Source organism: Kogia breviceps, chromosome 12 (genome assembly GCF_026419965.1).
Source record: "Kogia breviceps isolate mKogBre1 chromosome 12, mKogBre1 haplotype 1, whole genome shotgun sequence".
NCBI lineage: Eukaryota > Metazoa > Chordata > Mammalia > Artiodactyla > Physeteridae > Kogia > Kogia breviceps.
In genome coordinates, this window is record NC_081321.1 from 42,914,974 (window position 1) to 42,940,821 (window position 25,848).

General features: G+C 41.3%; 1 protein-coding gene across 6 annotated transcripts in view; it reads right to left on the reverse strand.

The window, feature by feature from the left end:
* Nucleotides 1-275: 275 nt before the first annotated feature.
* CBX5 (chromobox 5) overlaps nt 276-25,848 on the reverse strand; it is a 35,454-nt gene continuing 9,881 nt past the window's right edge. For 3 of the 6 annotated variants that reach the window (XM_059080986.2, XM_059080988.2, XM_067009435.1), the window contains 4 exons: nt 18,108-18,286; nt 13,732-13,918; nt 10,572-10,672; nt 276-8,916 (listed from right to left, as the gene is read on the reverse strand). In XM_059080986.2, coding sequence (XP_058936969.1) covers nt 8,766-8,916; nt 10,572-10,672; nt 13,732-13,918; nt 18,108-18,244 — 576 coding nt within the window. In that variant the 5' untranslated portion in view covers nt 18,245-18,286 and the 3' untranslated portion in view covers nt 276-8,765. The other 3 variants (XM_067009436.1, XM_059080987.2, XM_059080990.2) reach the window with 3 other exon arrangements.

Genomic DNA, 25,848 nt, shown 5'->3' on the forward strand with positions numbered 1-25,848 from the left:
CACCAGCTCCAAGACCAGGAAGGCATACAGTCTGAAGGGGTTAAGGGAAGGAGCAGTGAACAGGATACACGTTCTCTTATTCCCTCAGGCTTTGCGCCACCCTGTGGCTATCTGCACAAAGTCAGAGACGGACAATCCTTAGAAAAAAGCCCTTGTTCTCCAAGTCTCTCAGCTCTTTCACAAACGCATGCGCAGCCACTGGATGACATTCGGGGCCCAGATTAACGAAGGAGTGTTAAGACCCAGATTTTTGAAACCACCACTCAGGATCCGTATTTGAAAAGCAACCATTTATTAGAACCAATACAAGAGTATGAAAAGAGGGAAAAGAGGAGTGGAAGAGGGGGAGAGAATGAGGTCTGAATCAGATGTCAGTTGTGGAAACACATAAATTGCCTACTTTTAAACATTTACATTTAAAAGGCGAACATATATATATATATCACTTATCCTAAAAAAAAAATATCAAAAGCAGACATGTTTGGCTGAAATAAAACCAAGAAACACAACCAAAACTCCCCCCACAAACCATAAAGGTCCATAGAGAATTCAATTTCCCATTTTTCCATTCAGAAATCTGGCTACAAAGTGTGATTTGTTTTGCTACTCAGGATGGTACTGAGTGCTGAAAGAAACCCAGCCTCTGGAGTCTCTCAGATCCCATCCTGGGGGAAAGGGTGAGAAGGCCTGTGGCCGTGGGCAAATCAACTCCTGGCTACTTGGCAGGATGGCAGACCGTGCTCTCTCCATCCTCCAGGACTCCACAGAACCGCCTGGTGCCGCCAGTGCAGTGAACAGAGGAGCAGAGCCCACTGAACACTGAGAACCAGAATGTGACCGCAGCAAGGGGCCAGGACCTTGTGCTTTTTCAGGGGTTACACGTCTAGGGCCAAGGAGAGGGAAAGGAGAGAGCCCTGTTGGGAAGAGGGGCCAGCTGAGCCCCTGAACTGAGACGGAGAGCAAGGCTCTTGGGCCCACACCTGGGCAAATATAAAGTGTCCAAAGCTTTCCCAAACCAGAGGGAAGAAAGGTCAAAGTCAGGTTCAGACAGTGGACACCGAGAAAGAGATGACAGATGCTGAATAGTCAACTGGATGAAGCTTTCAGGAGCATCACTGCCCAATTCTGAGTGTTAAGCTTATCTCTAGAAAAAAAATTTTCCAAGACGTGGCTCTTTTTTGGTGGGGGATGGAAGAAGTGGTTATGCCTATTGAACCAGCTGGTTCCTATGAGGAGGCAAAGGCTCGGGTACAGATACCACGAAGGGGTGAAGGGACCCAGCCGTCCTGGGATCAGTTCAGGGAGCAGCAAGCCAAGATATAAATCAAACCCACTCACTGGGTGTGCTTTGCTCCCGAGACAACCCAAGTCTGTTCCAAGCCCATGGGGTATGGGACCTTAATTCCCAACCAGCAGAGAAAGCAGCAGCAGCATCCCTGATTATCTAATCCAATGCTCTTGTGTCTCAAACAGCCTCTCTTTGTGGATGCAAGACATAAAATATACTAAGTGCCTTCCCCCGTAACATCCTAAGTTAAGTATGGACTAGTAAGACTTCAACATTCATGGAAACACTGTCAACATCTGAACTAGCAGCTTCGATGAGGGGTGGGGGGCAGAGAATTTGCCAAGGTCACTAAGTAGTTCCAACCTTGGGACAGCTCAGTGAGGACAAAAGCCTATGGCAGGCCTAGACATCGGCTCAGGGCATCCTCCGTCGAGGACCCTAAAGTATTCTAGTAACTTTGATTTACAATGCCTCACAACACCCCTGTGAGGTAGGTCAGTATTATTACCCCCATTTGACAGATGGGGAACTGAGGCATTGAAAGGAGTGACTTGCCCAAGGTCAGCCATTATGAATCAGTTGAGGAGGTTGGCACCATAGTCAGCATCCACTCAATTCTTGTCCACTCCCCGGAGCATTTTACATCTTAGAGTGCACTTGGGAGCAAAAGGAAGCCGGTAGCACACCTCACCCTGCAAACCAGATGAACTCAATCAACCCACAAGTATTAACTGATGGCCCATTATTAATCTAGCACAACGCAAGGAACCTCGGAGAAGAAACAAGCTGCTTCTGAAAGTCATGGGTTAATGGTTGTCTTGAAAATAAAATGACATTTTAAACATTAAGGGCATGAATTCTTTTGAAAAGAAATACTCACTTTACCCTAAGAGGTGAAGGACTAAGTCACACCAATTTCTCAAAGTTCTATACTGAGTAACCCAAATTCCTAAAATTCAGAGTGAAGCAAGACCACACTCAAGCAGAAAACTAAGAACAACTTCCTCAGTGGTGGTCTGGGTAGTGCTCTGAGCTCCAAGGTTGGTGGGGAAAGGCCAGCAACTGCGGTGGCAGCAGCAACATTCTCTACAGGCTAAGCTAGGAACCCAAGCACCACCAAACACCCACTGCTGCCGCTCAGCCCTCCCCACGATACCCTGGGCCAGCACCTTTCCAATCTTTCTGCCTCAGCTCAACCTCAGGAGTTGCAGTATCTTCAAAAACAGTTAAGGATATTGATGGTGACACTTACTTTTCCATTCAGGGAGAGGGTATAAAGTGATCTCTATAACTAGTCAGAAGACACTTGTAATATTCTTACCTCCTGCCAGAGGCATAAATCTTTAACAAAAGAAAGGCAAAAGAAAAAACATGTTCCCCCCTCCTTTGGATTTATACTGGATTCTGGTAGAAATCACTATGACCCTTACCCTAAAACTAAGGGGAAAAAAACTAAAACCACAGCCAGTCCTGGTTTAGAATCAAATCCTAAAGCTCCTGGAAACTGCAAAACAGTGACTTGAGCCTTAAAAGGGCCATGACATGATGAAACTCTTCTAAGGTCTTCTGGAAGGATCTCCAGGAAGCCCCTCCTTTCCTCCATACCTACTTGCACTAGCCAGAGCAACAGGATCCTACGTACCTCAGAAGCTCGAAGAATGACTTATCAACACACACAGTATAATGTTCACCAGGGATGCTCTAGTTCCAGGAAGGACCAACCATTCCAAGACCTAAATATAAACCTTTTTTCATTGATGGCTGATCACACTGGATAAGACCAGGTGATGAGAAAGTTCAAGACTGATTAAAGCAGCAGTGACAGTTCAGGTTCAGTCTGTGTTGGAATTTCTCAAAAAGCATGACAAACTGGCCACTGGGGCCTGGGTCAACTGTGAGGGTCACACCTGCCAATGCCAGGGGACATCGCCAAATTTTAAAAAAAAAGAAAAGAGAGGAGAGAGAATGGCAAGAAGTTCATTGCATTCAATTTGGCCTAATTTCTTGATAATAGTTTCCTATTAGATTTTCTGATTAATACCGATGTCTCTTACCTAGGCAGTGATAATTAGATTTTGATCTATTGTGACATTAATGATCACAATCAGTTGACTTTGAAATTGTATTAATTAATGGCTCTTCCCCTGTCGGCTGCCTCCAGTGCAGGTTCTGTCCCTTCCCCCACCACCTTGTTTTAACTCCTTCTCTCACTGACCTCAGAGACAAATATAGCATTGGAGGGTCACTTTCTTCCCATGAACCAAGATTTTAAACTATCTTAAAATATTTCTCTGACAGAGGAGCAAAATGAGATGATGTTAGGTGAAATGAGGATCAGGATAAAAGGCAAGAAAACATGCTCTCAACGAATAGGAAACATTCCATCTTAGAAAACCACCACAGTTAAGCATGAAGTTAAAGTGGCAACGACAAGCTGAAGTAACTCTAAAAACACGAGATGAGGTAGTTTAAAATCCAAGAAATCCAGCGCAAGCAAAAAGAAACTAGAATTTTTATGAAGCTACCCAAAGAACCTTCACACTTTAGTCAATTTTCAATTATCCAACTCTCAATTATGCAGGCAGAGAGAAGTAGCATTTTTCCTGTGGTCACATGGTCAGAACTAGGACATTTCTTAAGGTCACACTGTTTCTTAACAGGGCTAGGCCTCACCCTGGACCTCCCTAGACTGATTAAATCCCAAACTATGGGTCACGGGTATTTCTGGGAGAGGTTTCCACATAATTGACACAAGTCTCTGCTTAGAAATCACCATCTTGAGGTGTTAAATAAAATTACACTGCCCAGAATAGATGCCCAGGTGTTACCAGATGTGCCCCAAGCTTTTTTTTTTTTTTTTTTTTTCTTAGCAAATCTTCTGTCATTGGAAAGTCTGTCCCTGTTTTAGGCTTCAAGCCAGCCTCGTGTTAATTCCTTCAAAAGGGATGAGAAACTGAAAAAGGTGTGAGCAACACTGATAAAATATCCATAAGGAATACATTTTACAGAACCCACAATAAAATAATAACACGTAACTGGATCTGCAACATAGTTAATACTTTCCACAAGTAAGGATTAACTATCATTAAATACATTGGCAAAGAGCCTTGAATAGGAACTGAAGCCAGGGGGTTCTCAACCTCCACTCACCTTTCTCTCGTAGTAGCATTTCTAACCAAACCTGTTATCTTTATTTTCTGGAATAAAACAACCCCTTGTTGTGGTCCATCGATGGTCAGTTAGTTCAATTCATCCATGGTCATGCTTTTTCTACACACGAACCAGTTGTCACCCTCCTACTTTAGGGCCACATTAGTTGTCTCTGCCCTTAAATATAAAATGTGTGCCCATTTGTAGCATTTATTACAACGAACTATTAATAGTTCATCCCACACCTGTATGAAAATTCTTTGACTGCATCTTTTTGAACTTGGTATCCCCAGGGCCAAAAAATGTCCATTGAATGAAATACATGTTGATGTACATACATTAAGGTGGCTGGAATGTGGATGGCTCAATACAAATCCACCATGATTAATTGGGGGGTATGTGTGACAATTCTGAGCATGTGCTCTTGGGGGCATGGCGGGTTAACATCTCTATTTTCGAAAACGTAACTTCTATGATTAGTGGTAAAGCCAAAATGAAACTGAAATACACTGGGTCCAGACCTTTCCTCTCTCTGCCCTGACACAGGTATGCTTGCTTGGTGGTCTAATTACAAGGGTACAGATCTCAACACTCTAAAAACCTAAACCAAAAGGATGGAGTCATGGGTGCAAAATGAGCTTTTCCTTTGACCTAATCCGTGAGAAACCATTTTCACATTTCAAATCTAATGATATAACCCTTCCTGAAGTTCTCAGGTCACTGCCAACTTATTTTAGGCCCTCAAATTTGAACCCTAAGGGCAAAAACAATCACTCCCTAGCCCAAACACTGATCCCTCTGATCCTTCACTGTACCTTAGGTAAGCTGGGCTACACACATATCAGACAAAACCACAAGATGAAAATCACAGGCACCTTTCCTGAGGCCAAAAGATTTGGCCTAAAGATAAGGAAACTGGATTGCAGGGAGGCTACAGCACAAGTACGAAGAGTTAAGAAGAATCTAAAACTGCAGGAACTATATGAACAAAACCAACTTTTCTTCGACAAAAAAAAGTAGTACGGATATATGGCTGGGGGCCAGCCAAGGACCATAGACTTTCGAGCATTAAGGAACACCACAGGTCCAAATGCTCCCTTGAGCAGATGAAAACTGGACTACAAGAGGAAAAATGATATGGCTCTCTCCAGGTTAAAAATGGATGCTTCCATCAGGGTTGACATTCTCTAACAGCTGATCTTAATGTGAGGGGATCTGTCCAGCCCAGGGCTCAGAAAAGCAGCTATGCTGACCTTGGTAGAGACTCTGCTGGTCAAAGTTCTGCTACACTGTCTGGAAAGAGAAATCCTTGAATGCTGATTACAAGAAAAAATTCAGGGCTTCCCTGGTGGCACAGTAGTTGAGAGTCCGCCTGCCGATGCAGGGGACACGGGTTCGTGCCCTGGTCTGGGAAGATCCCTGGGCCCGTGAGCCATGGCCGCTGAGCCTGCGCATCCGGAGCCTGTGCTCCACAACGGGAGAGGCCGCAACAGTGAGAGGCCCGCGTAACACACACACACACACACACACAAATCAGCATTAGAAAGATGTTTTGAAAGAGGACTTAACATAGGAGGAAAAAATATACTTTGAGCACATGAGACCTAGATGTTTAAGAGTGCTTAGCCCAGGGTCACTAACTCTTCTGAGAGGAGAAAGCCCCGTGAAAGCAGGTTTCTCTTTGAGGCTGCAATCCTCCAAGGGCCTGGACAGTTACTCAGCACTAACAAATGCCAGAGGAACAGGCAGGCATCCGTTTCCTTCCTGCTGAAGGCTGAGATCAGTATTGGCCTCTGGCTCCCTCCGTTCCTATAGAAGTAGCAGTGGGTAGGCAGGCAGAGAACAAGCTGTTTGGGCAGCACTCGGTACGAGACCATGACTCAGTAAACCGTGGACAGAAAAAGATGAATGGAGCGAAGACTGAAGTATTAAAGGGGTGATGAGTAGTAGATGATACTGGGGTTTTTTTGTTAAAAGAAATCAGATTTTGATGAATGCCTTACGTATTAACTATAACCCTGGCAACCATGTGTCCCACGTCTCTCAAGACCAATCTTAGTACCAAATAATTCAGTCGTGTTCTTTGTTCACAGGCTAGATGTGGGCTCTAAAAATATGGTCACTGTACTTTGCTTCCATACCCGCTGGGAGACACACACTGGCTACATGGATAAGCTGTCATTTTCTGCACCTGCAAAGTTAGAGACCCGGATCACCTCCTCAGTGGCTCTGGCCTACTTCTGTCCTATTCTAGTATACCCTAATTGATATCCTTAGTTACCTGTATGAAAAATCACGTTTCTGACTATCCTTTCTTCCAGATGCCCATCAGATTAAGTACTAACAACTGTCAACTATCCAGCACTTGATCTAGGCCTTTAATTCCTTCAGAGAGTTAAGGAAGATGGAGATAAAACCCCTACCCACTTGAGGTATGGGTTATGAGTTCTCACCCACATTACCATTCAGAAGGATTTTCCTGGATGGCTGAAACCAAAAGCTTCATTGTTCTAGTCTGTCATGTCACTGCAACAGCTGTCTTCTCAACCGTGCAGTATAATTTTTGACGTAATTTATAAAACCACACAGAATTCAATCAGCAGCTGAGCAGGGAAGCAATGTTAACAAATGCTATGAATGGGTATATGATTTGCATATTATTCGGCTCATCTGTAGACTGGAGCAATCTCTCCATTCCCCTCGTTACTCTGAATAATCTAGAAATGGTTGAATGCTCCTGGCCAGACAGCTATATGTTTTAAAAATCAAAAGCAACCACAAAAACCTCGATGGCTGGTGAACTCTAGAGTTAAGGCTATTTCAAGCATTTATTCTTATCTCCTCAGCTTTGGGCTGGGACAAGGATGCTCAAAACCCTGCTATTTCCTTACTTTTAGTCTTGATTCTCTAGCTCCCTTCAACAAGAAGAAAAGGGTAACGAGAAGTACGGTGTTTCTTGGGGAACAAAGGCAGAGGATATAATCAGAAAAATAACCTCTCAATATAATGGTAAAGCAGGAAGAAGCCAAAAGGGAAGTATTTTGCTGAGTAGGGAGAGGTCATGTCAACATGCTACTGCCGGGGCCTGTCACTCTCTGAGGTTGATAGTCTTCCATAGAAATGCATTAAAAAAAAAAAAAAAAAAAAAAAAGATACATCTAAGAGTTTGAGGGTGGAGAAAGGGAAGAGCATTAATACTTTGGGGACTCTTGGTGGCAAATCCAGGGTCATCAAAGCAAGAAATGTATGATTATAAACACTATGAATATTTAAAATTGATATTGTGGCCAACGGCTCCCCTCTAAGAATTCCCCACTGAAAATAATGGCATGGAGGGAAACTTGGGTCCACTGAGAAGTGAGGGTCAGGTTTGAAGCCTCTTTGGTAACAGGAATGCTTTGGGAGGCCACAAAAATTGGCAGGGCTGGAGGGTGCCTAGCACCTTGGCACAAGCAAGCACCAGGCAGTCATTCACACCTACATAAATAGATAATCCAAATGGGAGGGATGGAAGGAAATAATACATATATACCATATGTGATAATAAAGACAACTGTATCCTACAAATCTCCAGTCAATAATCTTGTCATCTTACGACAGACTACGCCAACTTGCAGAAGCAGAAGCAGGGATTGCTAAGAAACAAGGCCAAAAGTCCTGGGGCTAGAAGGAGTGCCTTGACAAATCTGAATGTAAAATTTCAAGCCCTCCAAAGGATGGAGCTATTCTGGGAGGATGGGTGAGGATGAACAACAGAGGGTGGCCCAGAAGACCACACGAGGAACCCTGTATTCTCCTGGGTAGAGCTGAATGAGGTTGGGAAAGCCCCAACAGGTAGGCAGTTGCTATTGGCTTTTTAAAAAGATGGGCAACATCTTTTCCAACCCAACATCTCCAAACAAAGCCTAGCTGGTCATCAACACGTTATAAGAGCCAAAGAAAGAAACCAAAATTCATCATCATTATAACAAAATCCCCCACTAAAAAGCGACCAACCCTGAAATGATCAAGACTCTAACGTGATTAAAAAGTTAAAACTCATCTTGAGGTCACAGGGGAGCAGAAGGAAGAGAGCAGGGCAAAGGAAAAAATGGTGAGAATTACACACAGTATGTAAATGCCTGGTCTTCACAGAGAGACACTTATCATGAATCAGACCATCAGTTATGTTACAAGAGAACCAATACCAACATTTCTCCCGTGGAGCACAGTGATAAGCACATTTTTTATGGATGTGTTTAGGAGAGAAGGGGGTGGGTAGAGGGAGAAGAGGCAGGGAGGTGAATGTATTATGTACAAAGAGAAATGGCAGAGACCACCCCCTCCTTTAGCTCTTTGCTGTTTCTTTCTCTTTGTTTTCCGCATCCTCAGGATATGCATGCCACGTCAGTCTCTCTTCATAAAATGCTATCACAATTTGTGGACATTTAACATTAGCTTCTTTTGCAAGAACCAGGTCTGCTTCATCTGTGTCCTTCCTGGAGAGAAAGAATATGAGACTTAGAACGAGAGGAAGAGCGAGTCTGTCCAAACACAGATTTATGTTATTAAATTATGATTTAGCTGACTTGATTTCCTCTCCATCTTGATTTCAAAGGGAAAAGGATCCTAACAGTTCTACACTTTCAAGGAGAAATTTGAGTAAATGACTCAAATTATTAGTAAATATCATTTAACTACTACATCAGAAAGAAACAGAAGTCTGCAGCTAGAATAGATCGAAAACAGCAGGCTTAATCAAAAGGCTGAAAATTAAACTACTATATAAATTCTGCTCCCATAATTTTTATTTGTGTGTATGAGCATGTGAGTGCACACACAATCAAACCTACATTCAGCCCTACTGATTATGCATAAATTGTTAAATCCAGTTTCTGGATCATCTGGATCATGAAAAGGTCCTAACCCTCCTTATCTTGTGGCCTTTTTAAACACTCATCCTTTTGGTCAGAACTGTGGATTGGAACAGTAAGAAAACAGAAATTTAAGTCATCAAAGAATGTAAAATCTAGTCACTAAAATGAAATGTAGGAATTAGCTGCAAATTTCAAGTACCCAAGTTACACATGCTCTACTCTCCGGTATAACAAAAAAGTCTAGCAAGTTCCGTAACTAACCAGGATTCCAAATCAAGAAAAAAAATATTTTAAATTAAAATTCCACTGGGATGTGAGCAAAGACAACTAACTCCTTCTCTAGAAAACGGAGATGTTGAATTCATAGAGGTGAGCATTATGGATGAGAAGAGGAGGGGGAAAACACACAGCTTAGAGCAGCTACCCAAATTCGGACTGTGGTCAAAAAGCTAGTTAATATGTGAATGTAAATCATAAGTCCCATATATGGCTGAGTGGGAAAAGCAGTCAATAGAGCTCCTTACTTCAGACAGAGTATAGTGATTCTTCAAATATAGACTTCTGGATAATTTACCAGCAAAATTTCGATCAGATAAAATATTAAACCTCTTGACTATACAACTTTTAATGTAATTAGCTTCCTTTGTGGCACTGTAGCATGAACCCTCTATTTAGAGATCAAACTTAAATCACAAGCCCAGAACACTTGGAAACAGAGAGGTAGTGAGGGCCACACCATAAATCACTTCATCTTTAAGAAACCAAATTGAAGGGAAGTAACCACACTCTCCTTTAAGAGCCATTCCCTCTACCGGATGAAATAACTTGTGCTTTGGCTAGTGTTATTCTTAATGCTTTTTGTTAAGATTATTTTTCTCTTTTAGACATTATTCAGTGTTCCTGGTCTTCAGAGATGGCAGAAAGCCTCACTCAACTCCTATCCCATGGCCACAGGCTCATGGTGTGACGGTAAATGATTCAGAACTGTGCAAATAAACGGTTAGGTCATGTTTATATGCTTCCTACCTCAATTCTACCATTCTCTGGTACGTGGGCTAAAATAATTTGGCTTAATACCAAAGCTTTACAATATCTTAAATCCATTCTGAACCATAATTCCCATTCAATACTGACAGTTGGTATCAGTTAACAATTTAGATCACTGACGATCAAAATTCTTAGTTGGGGAATACTCAGCCTTCCCTCCCTATCTTCCATACGAATTCAAGCCACTGGTAAAGAAACACAGTCGCAGAGTGAGGCCCAATCTCTCTCACCATTTCATTAGGAACATTAAATCGCCACAGGAATCTGTCGCCCCAATGATCTTTTCTGGTTCCAATCCTCTCTCAAAGCCCCGAGCGATATCATTGCTCTGCTATAAATAGAAGATGAAGAAAGGTTACAGCTTGGAGATAAGAGTAAAAAACCTCCCCCTTTCTCAGCTCAACAAAGCACAACCTAAGTTAATATCACCGGATACCATTTTTGTCACCCAATTCATAAAGTTCTTAGAACTTAAATACAACACGGGGTCAGCCAGTGACAATGATGCTAAGAGATATTTTTGCAGGAAGATGCAGTTCTCCTGCAAGTATTCTTTCAAAGAATGAGGAGTGGTCCCTAAAACTGCATAATATCCCTTAAAATATTCTGGAGTTATCATCTAGGAACTTCTCTAATCCCCTAATCTAATCTCCTTGATACGATAAATGGACTACCCCTAAACTGTTGCTTCTGAGATGATAAACAAAGCCCACCTGAACTAAATCCTTTTTCATTTTAGAAACTTCAAATATACCACCTCTCAATCTTTATTTTCTAGACTTTTAGTTCACCTAACACTGACCAATAGTTTTAATACTTCTTTTCACATAGTCATCTATATTTATGAAAGAACAGAGATAAGAATGATTCAAGGCACTACCATAAAATAGCAAATTTCTTTCAGAGCTCACATACTGCAATACCCACACACTTGGGGAAGAGGCTCTGATCTGTGCCTATCCCCTCCTGATGGAGATAGGTCATTAGCTTTAGAGAGCAGAACTGGACAGTGATTTAAAACAAACTGATAATTCCGTAGGGGGTTATTCAAACTTCGTCAAACTGCAATCTAGATAAGGAGCATAGGTTCTGATTCAGGTGTGATGGCACTGGTGAGAGCAAAATGGTGAAATTTTATACAAACCAGGTAATTTTAAAAACCTCATTATGGAGGATAATGCCACTTATCTAGTGGCAACACAAAAAAAGATTTAGAAAGACTGCCCAAGTGAATTAAATCTCTGTCTGATTTTCATGATAAAATCTCTTTGATCTGACATTCACCTTGCTTTCTTCTGAGAGATACATTCAGCGTCCAGGTGGTCCCCAAAGACACCAGAACCCACACTGGGAAGGAAATTCCATGCATGAATCAGGGGACATACAGACTCAAAAGCATAGCCTCTTTTGGGGGGTGCTTAAAGGGAGGAGGTTCCCAGATGTGCACACAGCTGCTCACAGCTGGAATGCTGTGCACAAACTAAGTCGTAAATCATAGCTGGCGGCTGAAAACAGTTTGCCACATAGGAAGGGAAGGGAAGAAAATTGTTCAAGCTGCTGAAAAGGAGCCGAGGTGAGGAAAATGCTAAAATCATTACACAGGCAGTAATCTTAAATCAGGCATAATGCCGACTAACAAATTTCTTCTGCAGTGGTCTAAAGAAAGAAACGAAATCCCCTCCTGCACCTTTAAGATACACAATCACCTATCTTCCCAGCTGACAGCCTGACAGCCACCAGCACTGCTGAGAATGCTGTGGGGGCCCCAGATGAACATTACAATGTAAGGGACACGTGGGGTGGTTCTCAAGGTCAGCAGCATCAGAACCTGGCCTAGGAACAAAACTCTCTGCACTGGCCAGCGTCTCAAAGCCAGGTCGCTCCTTTTGAACAGAAGCCTTAGGCTGAGGCAATACACACTATATGTCACAAACAGCTACAGAAGTCTTATGCTGTGTTGTTTTTTGGTCTTTTTACTTAGGTAGAAAATGAATCAAATGACAAGAGCCATTTGAAAAATGGCTAAAAAAAGGGCTAAAAAAAAAAAAAAAAAAAAGAATAAAGAAAGAAACAAGTCTTAGCTCCTTAGAGAAGGGAAGGCATTCTCAAATTATTTACCCAGTACACTGTATCACAGTGATATACACACCTCACAAGAATAGGGCAATTTTTAAAATAAGATTGTAAAACATAAAATTAACTAGGGAAACAAATAAGGAGACAAACAAAAACCTAGAGTCCACTTCCACTGGACTCCACAGCCTCCAATCTTTCACTCTTATTTCAATTCTTTTTGGAAAGCTGGTCTCCCATTTTCTTTCCTCGGGAGACCAGGAATCACTTGTGTTAAGTCTCTAGAAAATACTGATGCCTAGGTCCAACCCACAGAAATCGAATTTAATTGGTCTGGGGTGCATCTTGGGCACTGGAGGTTTTTGAAGCAACCCCCCAGTCCCTTGCCATGATCCTAATGTGCAGTCAGGGCTGAGAACTGATGCTCTAGAAAGATGGGTGTCCAAGGAGAATGAAGATAAATAAGGATGCTTATGGCAGTGATGCTAGAAGATTCAGAAGCAGACGTACGTTTTTATTTTATTAAACTTTACGAGTACAGTACATCCTTCACCACAAAAGGCTTCACAACCTTGAAATAAATGACAGGAGTGGAAGCTGAGGGGTGGGGTATGTGTATATGTGTGCCCAGATGGAAAAGATATAGATGAAAAAAGGAGAGAGGCAATAATTGCTTATGGCTAGTTACTTGAGAGCTAAAATTCAGAAGAATTAAGGCAACTGAATCAAACCAAAATTTCATAAACACATTTTTCCAAACTGAATAAAAAGATTCAAAAGGAAGATGAAAATTAATTTATTTGGAGTATGTAAAAATATAATAGGATCAAGAGAATATACATGCCACTGAACTGTTCACTTTAAAATGGTTAATTGTATTTTATGTGGATTTCACCTTAATTAAAAAAAGAAAGAATATAAAGGGTTGAAAGTAAGTGCTACCTTTGGAACAAAAGAAAAGTGAAGCTTTTTAAAAGCTCCTTTATATCCTTAAAAAAATTCACCAAAGACTCTCCCTCTCTAAGATAATTAGCCACTTATTCATGGATAAGGCACAGAGTAACTGAATGTTTTATGGGATTTATTTCTGCCACCCTAACGCAATTCAGCGAACACATATTACGTTTCTCACTCATCCAGGAGGGGGCGCTGTGGTCGATCAACATGTCTCCCTGGAAGCTCTTTTGTTCAACAATTTACCTTGAAGGCCATCCTTAGAACAGAAATAAGCAAAATACTGCCCTTGTTTTGGGAGGAAAGGGATTGGGGGAGGCACAATAATAGTTTCCGGGGAGAAAAAGGAGAAATAAAGCTTACCTCTCTCTTTTTTTTGGATTTGATATCATCAGCACTGTTTGAGAAATTGGATTTCCTCTTGTTACCTTCTGACTTCTCCCTGGGTTTGTTATTTTCACCCTCCTTCATCTTCTTATACTTTTTCATAAACTCAGAAATTAGCTCAGGACAATCCAAGTTTTTCTCAGGTTCCCAAGTATTGTGCTCCCTGGGCAAAAAGAATGGAGAAAAAAGGAAAGAAATGAGGGGGGAGGGGAGGAGCGGGAATCCAATGCCTTTATTTTAAAGAAGACAAGTAGGCAAAAAGGAAAGAACGCCTATGCTTAAAGGAGATAACAAATTTGATCCTAGGAATCTAACCAAGAGAAAAAATATATTCATAAAAAAAACTTGCACACAATTACTTGTAGCAGCATTTTAACAGCCAAAGACAGAAAACAATTCAAATGTCTATCAATTGGTGAATAAACAAAATGTGGTATATCCATACAATGGAATACTATTTAGCAACAAAAAGGAACACAATATTAATGTATGCTACAACATGGAAGAACCTCAAGAACATGCTAAGTGGGCTTCCCTGGTGGCGCAGTGGTTAGGAATACGCCTGCCAATGCAGGGGACACAAGTTCGAGCCCTGGTCTGGGAAGATCCCACATGCCGTGGAGCAACTAAGCCCGTGCACCACAACTACTGAGCCCGTGTGCCACAACTACTGAAGCCAGCACGCCTAGAGCCCATGCTCCCCAACGAGAGAAGCCACCGCAATGAGGCCTGCGCACTGCAAGGAAAAGCAGCCCCCCCCTCACCGCAACTAGAGAAAGCCTGCGCGTAGCAACAAAGATCCAACGCAGCCCCCCCCCCAAATTTTTATATATATATATATATAAAGAACATGCTAAGTGAAAGAAAACAGATGCAAAAGACTATACATTGTCTGATTCCATTTACATGAAACCTCTAGGAAAAAGACAAATTTAAAAACAGAAAGCAGATCAGTGGTTCCCTGTGGCTAGGGCTTGGGACTAAATACAAATACTTAGGTTCAAGGGAATTCTGGGAGGTTACAGAAATGTTCTAAAACTGGAGCATACTGATGGTTGCATACTCTGTAAATTTACTAAAAATCACTGACTTTTATACTTTCAATAAATAAATCCTATGGTATGTAACTTATACCTCAATAAAGCTGTTAAACACTCAAATATAAGTTCTGCTTTGTAAGTGGCAAAATAATGTGATTTCATACATATAATCATCTATGCAAATGCTGAAGACAACCTAATTCTAAATGCACTCCAGTTTATACTGTCTTAAATATGTTACTTATATTTTGAAGAAATGCCAATAAGTTATTGGAAGATTAAAATAATTAGAAAAGAGGCAGTAAGAGCTTAAATCATTAAAATATAGACGAACCATAAAAAGGAAAAGACTCAAAACTGGAATTTGGAGTGCATTAATTCAAGGAGTGCATTAATTCAACGCTCTGGATTCAACTTATCGTTACTAGGTATACATTTTTCAAAATACATTTTTATATTAATAAGCAAAAACAATCCAAATTTAAAACTTGTGTCTAATTAAACCTGGATCAAGGGAGTCCTACTATGAGGAAATCAAATAGTTGGTATTCACAAAGTTGTTCTCTGTATCCCCAGCATAGGTTTTAGAAAAGCAAACCACCAACTACCATCCGCAGTTTATGGAATCAAAGCAAGAAATGTCTCTACACGGGAAAAACTAGACCAGGCATCCTCTTCACTCCTAGCCAGTGGCAGAGGTTCTTTTGGTTATAGAGTAAGAATTAGCTACATTAGATATATCTGTAAATATATCATAGCAGTTTCTATAATCCCTTCATTGACTGAGGAAAAATTTTTTACATTTATGCACCAATCATTTTAGATCCTTCATAGTTTTTGTTTTTTGAATAAGATATCTTTAAATTGGAACGGTTTGAACACATGCCATAATAACTAAGTAGCAGAATGATGGGAAAATCTGAGATATTTACTCTAGACTTCAACTTTCTGCAAAAAGAGCTTAAGAATGAAACAAAATTTATTTCTAAATCGTTTGAGCCAAAACGGGAAAAGCCTCTCCCTCATAGCTCTTCTTTCAGCAAAAATAAATACATAAATAAATAATTTCCTCATACAATAACTCTCCTAAATCCACAGAATATATGTAAGTTTAGTATCCCAGGAGAAATTAAGGCACGAAAATCAAGAGACGTGCCAGCACTGTAGCATAATAAGCAAGCAGATGCAGAGGTAGGAGAGAATCTGTTGCTATCAAGGAAAGCCAGTCTTCTAATGAGATTATCCCTTTTCCTACCATATTGGTATTGTTGTTTCTACATCAATCTTCACCCAAAAGATAGCACGGTATAATTTATAAAGAATCTGGGTTTTAGCGCCAAAGAAATTTGATGCTGGGTCCTTGTTTCAGCACATACCAGTTCTGTTATCTTTGGCAAACAACTAATTTCCTCATATGTAAACTGAAAATACCTCTAAAGGTTGTTATGAGAATTAAAGAGAACACATGAGGTAGAATATGACCACTGCCTAGTAAACAGTAGGTACTTAGTTGTAGACAATGCTCAAGGGGAACAATCTGTTCTGGTCTTTAATGATAAACTCTGGATATTTCTGACAAAGTAAGGACAAATGTTTAATCTGGGACTTCCTTGGTGGTCCAGTGGTAAAGAATCTGCCTTCCCATGCAGGGATGCGTGTTTGATCCGTGGTCGGGGAACTAAGAACCCACATGCTGTGGGGCAACTAAGCCACAACTACTGAGCTCGCACACCTCAATGAGAGAGCCCACATGCTCTGGAGACCACGTGCCACAGCTAGAGAGAAGCCCACGCACCCCAATGAAGGACCTGTGTGCCGCAACTAAGACCCGACACAGCCAAAAAAAATAAAATAAGTAAATACTAAAATTAAAAAAAAAAAAGGTTTAATCCATCTACCCTAAACCTTTTCTCCCCCGCCCCACACCTTTTTTTTTTTTTTTTGGTACATGGGCCTCTCCCGTTGCGGAGCACAGGATGCGCAGGTTCAGCGGCCATGGCTCACGGGCCCCGCGGCTCCGCGGCATGTGGGATCTTCCTGGACCGGGGCACGAACTCGTGGTCCCCTGCATCGGCAGGTGGACTCTCAACCACTGCGCCACCAGGGAAGCCCAGATTTTGAATTCTTAAGCATGAAAAATAATGTAAAATTTTATCATTAATTTTGAAATAGCATTTTGATGTAGTGTGCTTAATAAAATATATTATTAAAATTAAATCCACTTTTCCTTAATGTAGCCACCATAAAATCTGAAATTACATATGTGGCTTGCATTGCATTTTTATTGGAGAGCACCACTCTAAGGAGCCTAAACCAGTTCCTAAAAGCTCACTGGGGTTCAGAGAAACCCATTCTTTGTTATCAGGCATCCTGGGAAGAGAATTAATGAGAAATTGAGGCAAAATGCCTAATGATTACACAGCTTAATGTATTTCACTTTTCAAGCTACCTCTCCTATGCTTGTGTGTCTAGTTCTACTTATTCCAAAGGAAAGAATAACCTACTTTAGCAGTTCAACATAAAGTCAGTTACTGCCTAATTCTGAATAGTCAACACTTCAGTACCATTCTTAAACCTCATTGACCTAAAAAGAGGGGTTTTATAATAATAAAAGATAAACTGAGAGATAAAGGGATAGATTATATTAAAATGTTAACTGTAGAAACTAGGTGGTGTGTAACTGAGTGTTCAATTTCGTTTGCCTCAGCTGTATGTATATCTGAAATTTTAAAAAATAAATATTGGGGGAAAAACGTGGTCTCAGATTTAAGTCTCTCATTAAGATGACCGTTTCATCCTAGGACAATCTTGAGGTCCAAGGATCATTATCGAAAGCTATGGGCTATGGGATCAACTACAACTTCTTCTGCTTAAATGTATGTGTTTTAGCTTAGTTACATCCAAAAGAACAGTAACAGTAGCAGTTTATACTTACACTGAGCTTATGTGTCAGGCTCTACACATCTCCCCAATGTCTCTATGACATATACTATTTCTAATCCCTATTTTATTGAGGAAGAAAAAAGACTAAGGAACTTCACCAAGGTCACCCAGCTCATATCATAAGTGGTCCAGGCAATCTGGTGCCCAGTCTATGCTCCTAACCAGTTCATTATACTGCCTCTCAAAAGCATTCTCATTAGAAAACATCAGCTCCAAGAAGGGGGAGATATTGCTTAGTTTATTGCTGTGTCTTCTGACTCTTAGAAAGGAGTGCAGGTGCTGAAAGAAAAAGATGGTGATGGTTCACAGGGAAATGTCTGTGTCTGCGTCTACCTGCAGCAGTCCCACAGCCTGAGAGAAGGCACTTACTCGGAAAAGCCTTTCCACTTCAGTAGATACTCCACTTGCCCCTTAACCACACGCCTGTCTAGCACCTTCTCCACGACGTACTCCTCCTCATCCTCTGAAGAAGAACTGTCAGCTGTCCTCTTGGTTTTCTTTCCCATGTCTCACGTTGTTCCACCTGAAGGACTAAGGCCACCGGGTTCCTGCAAATGGAAAGGGCAAAAATGGTCAGGATCCACGTGAGCAGTTAAAACTCTGTCTCTTCTTGATGGGATGCAGGGGGTATAAAACAAAGTTGCCATGTACCTTTTTCTTGTGTCTTAAAGCATCCTACAGATGAGTCCTAAGAGTTTAAACAAAAATGGGCAGATCCCCACTTTCCCATTTACAACTTTCTCTTCAGCTAACAAGAGCAAAATTATTAGATGGCACAATTATCTAACTCCTCTAATTTCAGATTCCATAAGACAAGTACTGTGTGGGATTTTACTCCTAGCTACTAATTCTATAACTGTTTACAAGTCATAAACTCAAAGACAAGTATGGAAAACCTTCAGTTAAAAGAACCATGATAGAATTAACACATTTCCCTCCAAAGTTAATACGGTTTTTTATAACAATGGGGAAAAAAAAAAGTAAGAAAAGCCACCAAAATCTAACTTTCCTCTGCTCTGAGCATCCTGAACAGTCTCTTAGCAGCACAAAAAAAGTCCTGCTCAGGCATCTTTCACCACATTTTCAGTGACTCAGTACATTTCCCTTAAACAAACAGCTTGTCCCTCCTGAGCATCCATCAGCTCACAAAAGCAAGGCTGACATCTCAAACACATTAACACTCCCCTTTCATTTGGGGATGGGAGGGAGGCAGGAAGGAGAAAAAGATTTTTTAGTCCTAAAAATCAAAATTAGTCATTGAGTTGTTCAATAATTCTTAAGGTTCAACTAATCCAATTATTAAGGAGGTACCTCTCCTCTTAACTGGAGTTGACTTTGGGCCAAAGGAAGAGGAGGAAAAAGAAGTCTGGGCCCAGACTCACATCAACATGAAGCCTCAAAACACAGAGGAACCATTCATAGGCCCAAGGAAAGCTGAAGCAAGGCAACACAAATGGAAATTGAGTTAAGCTCAGAAATATGCACAACCAGGGGTACTCAACAGAGAATCTAGTTTTTAAAGTTCCCACGTTGTTGTTACCATAATCATTTTTAAGACTTCTTCCTTAACCATGTTAAATGGTGCCTAGAGTCTGGATTACAGAGTAGCAGGAATTGTTTTCTTAGCTGAACTCTATTTTTATTTTGCTGTAATCTTTAAAGCTTTTTTTCAGCACTAAAAATATTTCCATCCTGATCAGAGGACCACCCCAGGAATAGGGAAGGTCGCTACTGATCTCGGAATTTTGTTCAAGTAGCATAAAAAGTTGCATTTATCAATTTACTTCAAATTAGCAAATTTTAGGGAATTATTCCCAGAATACATAGTTGGAAACAATACCTCCAGAACTCACTAGCAATAGGTCTGCCCACCCAAAAAACTGTTTGTTCGCATTACTGCCTCGTAATAAAACTATGTCTTCATTAACATACTTTATTTGGAAGAGGGGGTGGGAGGATGGGGTAATGTAGGTGAGGGGTTTCAAAATAATTTTTCCATGAATTCAGGGGAAAGTCCTAAGCTTCAAGAAAAAAAATCTGATTTATTTAAAATAAAGGCAGCCTCCAACCTCACCAGAGACAGGAAATGTCATATTCCAGGGAGAGTAACCCACCCCCGCCCCCACTCACCTTGGAATTTCCGGGAGCTGAGCAGCTTAGGTCAGAGCGCCAGGGTTAAAACCAGCCCCGGGTTAGATGCATGCAGTGAAGCATTGTGGCTATGGCCTCCCCTGCCTCACAAGGAAAAACAAGGATTTACATATGTGCTCTTCAGTTTGAGGGAGGAAAGAGAAAAATCTACCTTTACACCTTCATGCAGAAGAGGAGCCCCAGAGGCAGCAGATGAATGGGGGTTCCCTCCTTTACCTACCGGATCGCCCCAGTTCTTTCTTTCCCTCTGGGCTAACAGAAGGGGCCTCCCCTCCCAGGTCTGGGGCTTGGCGGGCTGGCAGCTCCCCCGCCCCCACCCAGCTGCCTAGGCGCCACTGCGCAGCTGTCCCAGTCCGTTGCCATGGCAACTGGCAGCCGTACTAGACTAAGGGAGGCGGGGGGAGAGGCAAACGGAAAAGTTAAAAGGCTTAACTTTTCTTTTCAGTGAAGACTGGGTGGAGAAGTTGGAAGGTACCTCCCTTGGCCTCAAGGCTAAAGCATTCAGAGCTCTAGGGAACTGGCGCTTGGATTTTAAACCCAAAACTTGTGCTTATTCCTCTAAGAGCACTGGGAATTAATCAATAGCATTTTAAGATCTAACAGGATTATAGCTCAACTGGGGGGGGGGGTTGGGGAAAGGCTAGCTCCTTCTACAAGATCAGTACAAACTACCCACCCCCTAATCCAGCCCACCAGAAGCGCTTTAGACAAGGCCTTTTCTACCATCTGTCACTGAACAGTTAATTAAGATTGCTGGGGTGGGGGTGGGGTGCAGGGACTAACCGGAGAGGGGGAAGGGAAGGATTTCAAAGATGCTATACAACTTTCCCTTTGGGGGGAATCACTGGATACAGAAACAGAATGTAGCGACTTGAAGCACTACCAAAGAACCTTTCAGCTGAAATTATAGATAGAAAAAAATTTAATTCGTAAGTAGTTTTAAAAAAGAGAAGGGAGGGAGCAGTCCAGTCACAACCATTACTATTAAAACCACTTCTCATTAGTTGTTCCTGTAATTTTATAAAACAAATTTTTAAATAATTACCCACCTGGAACATTAATTATACAGTATAGTAATTTAAAACTTTGTATATTAAGAATCCCTAATACTTGAGAAAAGGAAGACTGAAATAAAGAATAGAGAATTACGACTTGCAGTCCCATGAATTCCTTTCTCCTGGCCCTAAGAACATTTTAGAGAGCTCCAAAACTGCTGCTTTACAGATATGGGTCTTTTAGAGATAGAGGCTGCTGCCATCGGAGATTAAGAAAAAGGGACAATCAAAAGCAAAGAACCCGACTGAGGAAAAAAAAAAAAGAATGGTGATTCTTTTACAGTTTAAGGGCTAGAGCCTGGACCAGATAAAGAATCAAAACTGGTTATTATTTTGGTTATCAAACAGAAGAAACTGTAGGGTATGAGGGCAAAGTGGACAGTTTTCAACTACGAGGATTTCTTCAACCTTGAATAGACCCATCAGGAAATCTGAGTAAAAACTGCCTTTCTCGATTCTTCCTAACTTTTAAAAACTTTTTGTAGTTAAGGGATATGAAAAGAATGCCAAAGGAATTAGATCAGGGTTGTGATTCTGTGATTAACTTGCCATGTGTGATCTTGAGTAAATAAATTTTAGCTCTAACCCCAGAATCACTAAAGTGGGCCAAATAAATCCCCACTGCCTACCACCTAGGGAAAGAGTGAGTTTATGTTGAAACCAAAGAGCTGTTAAGTCCCCCAACGAGAAGCTTTTGTAAAAATATTACAGGGCCTAATACAACAGCAGCAGGAAATATGTGACCTTCCAAATTCCTAAGCCATTAAACCATATCACATGCAGTAACTCCTGCAGTTCAACATGTTAAGAGAGCAAGAAAGGAGAAACTGTGTCTTTGTTAACCAGGTGCTGGTAAACTAATAAACCTTCAAAGAAAAGGCAGGTAACCTTTTCTCTCAAGGGCAAAATTCTTACTCCTTAAAATTCAGGAAAGCATTGGAGATGGCAGAATGAAAAGACTTAACAGCAATTCTGTAAAGGGATAAAGGACAGGAAAGAAGGACAGCAATGCTAACATTTTAGTAAAACCTTTCAGGGGAAAGAAGGGAATTCAACGAGGAAAGGGACAAAAACTTTCAGGTGTCCATCCTTCTCCTTAAAACATCAGGAAATAAAGAGCCAGATCTATTTCCTCCTTCCCACTCTTAAGAACTGCCTAAAAGGCACATGGCTAAGATCCCTTTCTCTTTGGGAAATGGGTTTTGTAGCAGCTGACAAATCAAATTGGGCCTTATGCCAGGAGTCAGAGTCCAACCATAATATTCTGTAAAGAATGGCATGCAATTGTCTTGTAAATCTCCTGGACAGTCACAGATCAGAAGCTGGCAAGGATGACGACATAGTTCTGATGGAATGTGTCTTATCTTAACCTTGAAGTTACAGATCTGCTCAGGAGCAGCAGTAAATGAGAAATGCACTCAGACACTGGAGGGGACGTAATTCTCTTTTAGACAGTGCGACCCAGTGTATTAGGGTCAAATGAAACACAGTCAGACGGACAATTTAAGGGCTAGAGCCTGGACCAGATAAAGCATCAAGACTGGTGTTTCACGCTGAGCTTGGAAGGAGGGAGCGTTCCAGTGTGAGAAATGAGACATGGCTGGCAGGATGATGGCTTGATTAAGGTAGAATCATGATACCATGACAGAGAAAGAGAGGCTGAGCCTCTGAGCACAACCTTATTATCCTTATGGAAATCTCCATGGGAAGGGGTGAGCTTCTCAAGTTTCTAGAGTCTTTCAGACATAATAGCTCTCAGCCTTTTCTTGAACATACACAGGAACTCTCTGGTAAAGGCATCAACAACCACAGAGTCCAGCAATTTAATGGCCCATCAGATCACGAGAAAGAGCAGGCCCACCTACCCTTCATATCAATGATACAAGGCAAATTCACCTTACAGGCCTCTGAGTGCTGGGGGAAAAACACCTAAACCAGGGATCTGGTGAAAATTCAGCCTTGGACAAACATCAAAGAGCTCTGCGGTCAGGCACAGTCAGAACCCACATTCCAAGTCGATGACAGGAAACTTCTTTAACACATGAATCTTCCAGAAAAAAAGGGGGGGGGAAGAGGTGAGGAGGTGAAGCAGAAAGAGAGGGACAAAAAAAGCCCCACACACTATACGGGTAAAAGAAAAAAAAAAAATGGTAAAACTGCCAGTGCCCAGAAATTACAGAGAGGGCATTACCGAAAGCTGGAGCAATCCAGAAGAACAACAGATGTATTGATTAGCTATTTGCATCAACCAATCAATCCGGGAAACAGAACCACCCACATGAGATCTCTGGTATCCGTCTGCTCTGTCTAGTTCAGGCTCTGCTCTAGTCCCTCCAGTCACTACTTTTCAATGTCAACTGTCCTGGTGGCTTTTCTTAGATCTTGGTGTAGCACACTGTATTTTCATCACGACTTACGAACAACAGCGTATATATGTATTATATATATTCTAAGTTTTTCTCTAAGTTTTCTTTGTATAGTTTATAAAGTAATGCAACCAACTGCTAAGCTGCCTCACTGAACTACCTACTAAACTGACATTAATCAAACCAAATGTCAAAATGCATAATCAATGAGCTCTTTTAGAGTTTCAATATAAATTTTATAAGCCCACTAAAAAGGCAAAATCTTCTATAAAGAAAGTCATTCTAGGGCTTCCCTGGTGGCGCAGTGGTTGAGAGTCCGCCTGCTGATGCAGGGGACGCGGGTTCGTGCCCCGGTCTGGGAAGATCCCACGTGCCGCAGAGCGGCTGGGCCCATGAGCCATGGCCGCTGAGCCTGCGCGTCCGGAGCCTGTGCTCCGCAACGGGAGAGGCCACAACAGTGAGAGGCTCGCGTACCGCAAAAAAAAAAAAAAAAAAAAAAGAGTAGGAAAGGGCGAGGGCATATGCAAAGGTCCCTATCACACGTATTAATATGCCACTGGTGGGTGACTACAGTTGGTCTAGGCTTGAGAAACTCCCATTTCTCCCCTAAGGCCCTTGGGGAAAGCTGGTGGCTTATGCAACTGTCACCTACAGCACTGTCTTCAAGGTGTCCACTTTATAGCCTTATTGCAGCAAATAAAACAGATGAAAAGCAACCAAATTTACAGAACCATTTTAATCTGGTTTGTGTTCTTTGCTCTTCATAGATCTAGAAGTACCAATGGTTTTAGGTTTGTAACAATACAGCATAAAACTAAAATACCCTCTATAAAGGTGTTTTCTTCCACTAGATTTATGATTTCCAAAGTATAAGCCATGTGACATTTTAACAAAAACACAGCATAGGGATGCACATTACAGCTGTCCTGGCTGTCTCAGGTTTTGTTAAATGGGCTGATAACTATCATTCCACCTCCACCAAAAGCCTATGAGCACCCAACTCAAGAGGAGTTAAAAGCTTTCTAAATGTCTATTTAAGAGACTGGATTAGGAAAGAGTTGAGGAGGAAGATGAACTGTGGTCAGTTAACACCCCTGTCATTAACAAGCCACATACAGAGAACACAAACTTTATTAATAGAGAGGAGTGTGGAAAGAGGAAATGCTCTCTCCCTTGGCTAGCACAAGCTCCAGTTCATGATCCTTCAAAAATCAGGCCAACACACTGCTTCAACCAGTCACAGAATTATTCTGGGGGCAAAGTATCCTATTTGTTGATTATCTAAGCCTCCTGCTCCAGCAAGCAAGGGAGTAAAGAGCCTTTTGTTCTTTTAGATTAAAACATCTACATTATAAATGGAGATAAAGAGTGCCTTATAAATTTCATTTGACTGTACTGTCCTCCAAGCTCTGAATGCCATTAAAAAATATATAAATGAATGTGTACTATAGCAATACTCAGAACTGCTCAAAGCGTTAAGTCTGGTTCATTGGTATATTTACCACTAACACACAAATTCTTTTTTTAAAATATATTTCTTTATAAAATTTATTTATTTATTTATTTTTGGCTGTGTTGGGTCTTCATTTCTGTGCGAGGGCTTTCTCTAGCTGTGGCAAACGGGGACCACTCTTCATGGCGATGCACAGGCCTCTCACTATCGCCGCCTCTCTTGCTGCAGAGCACAGGCTCCAGACGCGCAGGCTCAGTAGTTGTGGCGCACGGGCATAGTTGCTCCGTGGTATGTGGAATCTTCCCAGACCAGGGCTCGAACCCGTGTCCCCTGCATTAGCAGGCAGATTCTCAACCACTGCGCCACCAGGGAAACCCGAACACACAGATCACAATTCCACAAAATAATAATTTTACATGAGATTTTTCTTTTTCCTTTATTCAAATCTACAAGTGTCCCTCTTTAAATTTAGTTAGGGCACACCTAAACCCATCGCTGGGCAAGAGGTTAGATAGTCAATTGTTCCAAGATTCATGAGAAAGTAGAATTTGTATCACTATGGGCAAATGTCTTCCAGATGGTGCTTCCAACAACTCTATCCTTGCAATGTACTGAATTCATCTCAAAGCACCACAGTCTCTAGTGAGTGTTAATCTCACACCCACTCCTCTCTATTAATTAAATGTGATGAAGCATGAACTAGATCTTGTCACCTTTCATGAAGAACCTAGAAATTTCATCATAAATCTTAAGAAAAATGAGTAAGAGCAACGTTTGAGTAATTACCAGGAATCTTAGATTTTTACATACTACTTTGGCAATTCATGTTCACAAAATATGGAAGGGTTAAAAGAGAACTGAAGTATCCACCACCAAATAAAATTATGGTCATAAAGCAGTTTCTAAACAGCCATAAAATTAAGACTCACGCTTATCTAGCTTGTACAGATTTTGGCCATCAGCAGCTTAAGGGTTACAAGGGCCCCTTCAGGTCATTTCAACAAATCCTCTATTTGAAGGAAGGGCTTCTACTATACCAAACAATTTACATTCTAACATAGTCTTAGTTTTGCAAAGACATTCAA